At 37.2% G+C, this 6,882-nt stretch overlaps 1 protein-coding gene across 1 annotated transcript; it reads left to right on the forward strand.

Annotated features, from left to right (window-relative positions):
• Positions 1–281: 281 nt before the first annotated feature.
• LOC116263072 (prefoldin subunit 3) lies at positions 282–6,882 on the forward strand. Its single transcript, XM_031642655.2, has 6 exons — positions 282–564; positions 1,768–1,825; positions 2,093–2,164; positions 6,030–6,149; positions 6,247–6,348; positions 6,560–6,882. Exons 1-6 carry the CDS (start codon positions 428–430, stop codon positions 6,629–6,631), a joined length of 561 nt encoding a protein of 186 aa, XP_031498515.1. The 5' UTR covers positions 282–427; the 3' UTR covers positions 6,632–6,882.

The raw sequence follows: 6,882 nt of genomic DNA on the forward strand, positions 1-6,882 counted from the left end.
TTTACAACAAAAGCTGTTTTAATTTTAACAACAACAATAATAATAAAAATGAAACGAACAGTGTCATGTGCTTCAAAACATTGTTTTTGGTGGAAAGGAACCCAAAGCAAAAGCAAGTTATTTTTTGTTTTGAAAAAATTCGTTTGAATAAATGACACTCCATCATATTCATATTCGAATTTAAATAAATACTGCAGGGGATTCTCATATGTTTAGCTGATCCGAGTCCGAATCCTTAATTACCTCTCTAGTTAAGCAAGCTGAGTCGGAGTCAGATGCGACACCAAAACCGGGCCGAAAATTGGCTGCCCTAGGTGCGAGTGCGAACGCAGGCGCGTCGTTGAAGGAAAAGGGCGCGTAAATCGAGCGCGTGTAGGTGAGCGGGGTCGTGGGCTGATCTCCCTCACTGCGGACTGCTGTTCCGGCAATGGCGTCCTCCTCATTGTCGTCATCGCCGTCGGAGAGGAGGGGAATCCCTGCTGCCGCGTTTATAGAGGATGTTCAGTCCCACCTGTTGCAGTCGGGGCTCGACGCAAACTCTTGCCTTGGCTTACTTCAAGAGAGGTCACTGCCCTCTGTCTCTCTCTTCTCTCTCTAGTTTGTGGACTTTGGTATTCCGGTCTTGATTTCTCTGTTTCGATTTGGGGTTCGTGCTTCTAGTCGTTTGCTGAATTTTGCCGAGAGTTGAACAAGCAATATTGACTTGTTTTTGCATATTCGTTGTTCACTTAAATTTGGGTTTAGGGATTTGGTTCGTTTCCAATTACAATGAAGATAGTATGGCACGTTTTCTTGGTTTGTCTACATTTTGATGTGTGAGATTTATTGCTTTGTGGTTTTTGCTTCTCCTTTTCTAGTGGATAGACATTGACTTCTTTCGGTCGGAGCTATGGGGATGCTGGTTTTAGTGACTTTTTGCTGTTACGGGAAATATGTACGCCATGGCGTTTTTTTTTTCCTTAAAATCTTTTGACTTCCAGGTTTTCGTGGTTCAAGGTTAGATATATCACCTACAAACTGTGATGCTTGTTCGGAGCAGAATATTTGATCGGTGCTATAAATTTGATATTCTTGCCTGTATTGTCGGGCATAGAGTGTAGTTTCTTTGTAATGATCTGCAAAAAGGAGAGGATGGTTGGAAGAGCATGCTTTAAAGAGGTTAAGAGTATCCCTGAATTACTCGCAAGAAGGGGAAACACTTGGTGCTCTATTTGCGGGGAGTTCGTAGGATTTAACTCCTTTACTTTAGATATGTCTCCTGTAATAGAACATAAGTTTGGTGGTCTTTTCCTAGAAGATGATAGCTGATGATTGATAACTTATCGTCTTACCTGCAAGTTCTGAAGCTGAATGATTGATGTCCTACATTCGACCAATTTCACATAGGGTTGCTAGGTTTTAGTCCACACATTTATTGGCCTTGTTTTATGGTCAAAGTCTTTTAGCTGTTACATCGTATGTTTTTATATTTTTTAAGCTATGATTTGCAATTAATATTTGTAAATGCTATTATTGCTTCGGATAGTAGAAGAACAATGATATATAGAGATGACGTTTGGCAGATAGTATTTATGGTATATTTCTTCTTTTGAACATGTCATGGTTGGTCCCACTGATTTACATTTGGATCCTACAACATGGCAATAGGCAAGGTTTAATTTTGACCAATGGCCAAAAGAAATTAGTTGAGCTAATTTTTTTAAGGTGGCTTAATTCTTCTACATAGCTTCCATATTATTTGTCCTGACTTTGTACTGCACATTATAGACTTCAGCAGTACAAGTTAGTAGAAATGAAGCTTCTTGCACAGCAGAGGGATCTTCAGGTGCACATTTCTTTTTCCTTTAAGAGTGTATTGGGCAATTTTTTTAGTTTTTCTTTCTGACTATCTCTATCATTATAGTGTATTTCACTTTCTATGCTATAAATATAATTATATTGGTACTTTGAACTTATTAGAAAATTGATGATATAAGCTCATGTATGTTTTATATCCCTGATTTTTCCTATGACTGCATGTTTGTATCTTAACTAAGGCAAGGAACAAGTGTTGCTGGTGCATCCTGATTTTTCTTTTTCTGAACTTTTTCAGGCAAAAATTCCTGACATTAAGAAGTGTCTAGATATTGTGAGTACATTGCAAGAAAAGCGGACATCTGGTGAGGTCTGTTGTGCTTAACTTCATAATTGCTATTAATTGATAATTAGTTTTAAGATCATGAATGATCCTGATGCTTTACTCATTCTAGATGATCACCATGTAAAAATCATTTCGTTACATCCCTTTTTTTCATCACAAATTTTTAGCTAACACTATCTTTATCTCCTTCAGATCAATTCCCATAACTTATATTGGTACTGGTTGACATTCCAAGCATCCAACCACGTATATATTTCTTCTTGTAAGTTTATTTATAATGAAGATCTGACTATGGATAGTGTGTAGAAGGATATTGGTGTTTAATGTGGCAGCTTTCTAAGATAACCTATTTGGCAAAATTAGGATGTTTGTGCCATCTCAATTCTAGGAATTACTTGAGAATGGTTTAACATCTAAAATTTTCAGATATTCAAATGACCATATACCTCCATGTGTTTTGATCTGTTGCCATGGTCTTGAGTTAAAATCAGGGTATATTGCTGGTTGAGATTTGTTAGACCGGACACTTGGCTAACTTTGGGGCAGGTGGGTGTAGTTGGTTTGACAGCCACATTCTACACGTGGTTTTAGGGTAAAAAAAGTGAGGACCTATGCGCCACTCTCTCTCTCTCTTGCAGTCTTAGTGGTGCCTACCATATTAGGAATGCTACTGCTGAAGTAGAACATGTGACTCATCATTCAACCAATATGGCAGAACTGCATGAACTTATGCTTGCAGCCCCTGACATTATATCTCGTCATTTGTCATAGTGTTGTGCCTGTGTTATGGATGACTTGGGTAGCATCTAAAGGTCACACTCATCTCTGGAGTGGAAGGTCATCGATGAGACTCAAGAATCATGGGTTGAAACTTCAAAGTTCAAATTGGTTGATGATGGATCATGCCTGAGTTCTTTAGAAAAGTTTAGATGGTTAAGAAGTCCATTTATTGGTTGAGGACATTGTAATTGAGTAGCAAACACCATCTCGACGTTCTTCCATACTTTATATATGCATATAGAGCTTATATGGGTACGGGATTCATCAAAGAATGAAAAGTCGCTTGGCATGGAAGGTACTTTATTTATGTTGCATTCTTGGCAAGAAGATAATATCAGGAATGATCTTCTTCCAACTATCAGTCTGATGAGTGATGCCCAGGCATATGGGAAGGTGAAGGACAAAAATTGTTGGGTTGGAGCTGTGCATTCTGTGCTTGAACCAAGTTTTTTCTAAAATTTTGGATTTGAAGAGATGAAGGAAATCAGGAATTGTATTCATTTGCCATATGCCGAGATATCTGATTTGGAGGTTTCATATCTTTTTCCTGGTAGCAAGAAATCTCATACGAGAGAAAGACTCATCCAAAACCATAATGGCCTTTATAGTTCATTTTGAATTCAAGGTACTCAGATAAATGTAATGATTGCATTTCTTGATGGAAACTTTGATCAAAGGACTTATGCAGTGCAACAAAAAGACTTTGTTTTAGGAGATGCAAATAAAATGGTTTGCAAATTGAAGAAATTCATATATGGACTTAAACAAGCTTCATGTCAATTGTATAATAAATTTCATCAAATTATTGTTTCCTTTGGCTTGGAGATGAATTTGGCTATATTCGTACACTGTAAATTTTCTGGAGTTAAATGTATATTCTTGCTTTTGTATGTCGATGAAATACTTACTGCTAGTAATAATAAAGACTTATTGCAGCAAGGGGGTCTACGGGCCAACCAACACCTTTCCTCCATCTGTATGGATGGGGGCAATTTGCTGGCTCTCTCTCTCTCTCTCTCTGTGAATGGCCAGCAGCAATCTGCCGGCCTCTTTCTCTAGTCTCTACTATCAGAAGGCAAGACCCAATTGCAAAGTGAAATCAATTATAAGCAGAAACAAGGGGCTGTGATACCAATGTCATTAAAAAAATCTTTGTATAGGAAATCTCATGCAAATCGTCAATATATTTGATTAGAGAAAACCTACTGAAATCCATTGCAAGAATGATAAATAAGAAGCCATTGATCTTCCAAGGGTTGATATAATATCCAACTAAGATCACTTTAAAGGGGTAATTCATTAAATAGCTTGAAAAAGATGATTGTGGAAATATGTAGGCCAGCCAAATAGATTTCCAATATTTCCTTAAAAAATTATTAGGACAGATGCAAGAGAGAATTGCGTCTATTTTGGGATCCCGTTTTGAGCTGTGCTTCTCCTAGGCTCTGTTACTAGGAGACCAGACGAGTAAAAAAGTTTAGCTTCCCAACAAATTTTTATAGGTGACCTTGCCAAAAGTTAGATGAGTTCTGGTCTATGAATGGAGACAATGAATAAAGCAATATATGATATGAGCTCCTCAAAATTACAGCGTCCTGAATGCACTTGGGTGAAGAACAGATTGAGCTTTTCCGGCCAACTTTTCCACTTGGTAGCACCACCTTTTGGGTCATGGATTGCCCCTGTTTCATCCTTTTGTTAATCTTGCATTATATTATGCCTATGGATGTTGCTTATATTTTGAGAATATTGACATTATCATCCTGTAGAAGTAGTTATATGTTAGTGATATTTTTTAAGAACATCACAAAGACATATTACATCATGATAATGTCCAATATTATTAAAAATTCTTAAAATTTTCAAAAAGTGTTATTTTATATATTTAACTTTTTTTGTTTCTTTTTTATTTAAGAGGTTTTATATATGTTTTTGACTTCATCTTTGTACTTGCAAGAGAAAAATACTAATTTATTGATTATAGATTTTCCATCCTTTATAATATTTTTGAATTTCTAATACTGACAATATTTCCCATGGGAAAGCACAATCTGAAATTCCTTCTGAGTGTAATGTTTGTTGGATGAAGAAGCTTTCCAGTGGGTGAAACCTTAACTATACAGACTTCTGTACATAAAAATTTGGTAAAAATTTGCCCTTCTTGGAGAGAAAATTTTTCCACTTTTTAGGGCAACAACCAGCAAACTGGAAAACTTGTTTTGAATTCAAAATTCTTGCTTTGTTGTTATTGCTTTTGTGGAAATCTGTCCGACCAACATTTCTACAGAACTTTTACAAAAGGCCAAACTTTTTCCTTTAACCTTAGCTGCTGAATGAGCTGCTTGTAAAGAAGTTGATGATCACTGTTGCTAGCTTTGATGGTTTGTTTTTCCTTTTAGTTGATTTCTTATGCGAGGAATCCTCCACATGACAGTGTGACTTAGTTGAACCTCTGCCAGGTAGAAGCCAAGGCTGGATATACATTTCAATATCCTGGCAACTGGCATTTATATAGAAGCTTGTAGCTAGGATGTTACTTGCATAAAGCTTTCAAATGTGAATATCCATTTAGGTGTACAACTGGGTCTTTATGTTTCAAATTTCAATTATTCAAGCTTTATGTTTTATCCCACTATACTTCCTGCATATATCGTCCATATTGATATGGTTCCTCTCGAATTATTAATGCCAATCATCTGGAGAGTTTTTTTTTTTTTTTTGGTCGCAATGTAGAATTACTGTGAGGTGCATCTGACGTGATAAAATTTCTGTATTGGCATTTTAAGACAAAATTTTAGTAGGTGTTGCTCTTCTTAATTAGTACTTCAAAGTTTCAAACTGAAAGACGAGTTTGGTTTTTTCCGTTAAGGCTGTACTCATAAGTTGGATATGAGATGTAAATGGGGATGGGATATAGTCTGAAGCAGAGATGTAAGTCTGCCAGCACTCCTGTCTGCCCTCCAATCTCCCAATTCCATCTTCCTATTCTGGATTCACAATCATGTGGGGTTTTGGGGTTCCCCATCTTTACCGTTGGCTGGTCCCCTGAATTCTCTGGTCCCCAGAGTGGATTGTCTATCATAAGCTTATTTATGGACTTGTAATGCAGGCACTAATTTCTGATTTTGAAGTCTCTGAGGGCATATATGCAAAAGCGCGGATTGAGGAGACCAACTCCATATGCCTGTGGTTAGGAGCAAATGTCATGCTAGAGTATTCCTGTGAAGAGGTGAGTTTCTAGTGCGTCTGTTCCTTTGCAGCTTTTGTAGCTTTCATCTGTATCTGGAAATGACAGGAGAAATTGTTGACTCCATGATTTTAAGCAGGCCGATGCACTTTTGAAGAAGAATCTGGAAAATGCCAAAGCCAGTTTAGAGGTGCTTGCTGATGATCTGCAATTTTTAAGGGATCAAGTGACTATAACACAGGTAAAGTAAATCTTGTTTACTTTCATGGATTGATCAACTGTTCTTCACTTCCTTTAAGGGGCATTTGATGCCCACAGAAAAAAAAAAATCCATGAATATTTATTCCAGGGAAAAAATTCCTAGACTAGGATAGAAGAAAATTTTTCTTCCACCATTCAAAATTTTATGGATAGGTTTTTCCTTCACATCCTCACCTGTGTCCTTGCACCAGGTCACAATTGCCCGAGTGTACAATTGGGATGTTCATCAACGGAGGATGAAGCAAGCTGCTAAAGCTACCTAAAAGATTTTGTCTCTCTTACAACCGAATTTTTATTAGGGCATTGCGTTCTGTGGTCGATTTTGTCTTAGCTCCAGTGGCGTTTGTTGGTTTTCCATGTCTGTTTCATTTACACCCCTCTGTTCTGAGTCCAAGCAAGCCGACACTTTTCCTGCTTGCTATTTGTAACATGAGACTTCGTGATCTTAACATTATTATTCACAATGAGAATTTGTAATACCAGGTAGACAAATGAGTGAATGTTTATTCTGAAA

This window comes from Nymphaea colorata, chromosome 10 (assembly GCF_008831285.2).
Source record: "Nymphaea colorata isolate Beijing-Zhang1983 chromosome 10, ASM883128v2, whole genome shotgun sequence".
Taxonomy (NCBI): Eukaryota; Viridiplantae; Streptophyta; class Magnoliopsida; order Nymphaeales; family Nymphaeaceae; genus Nymphaea; species Nymphaea colorata.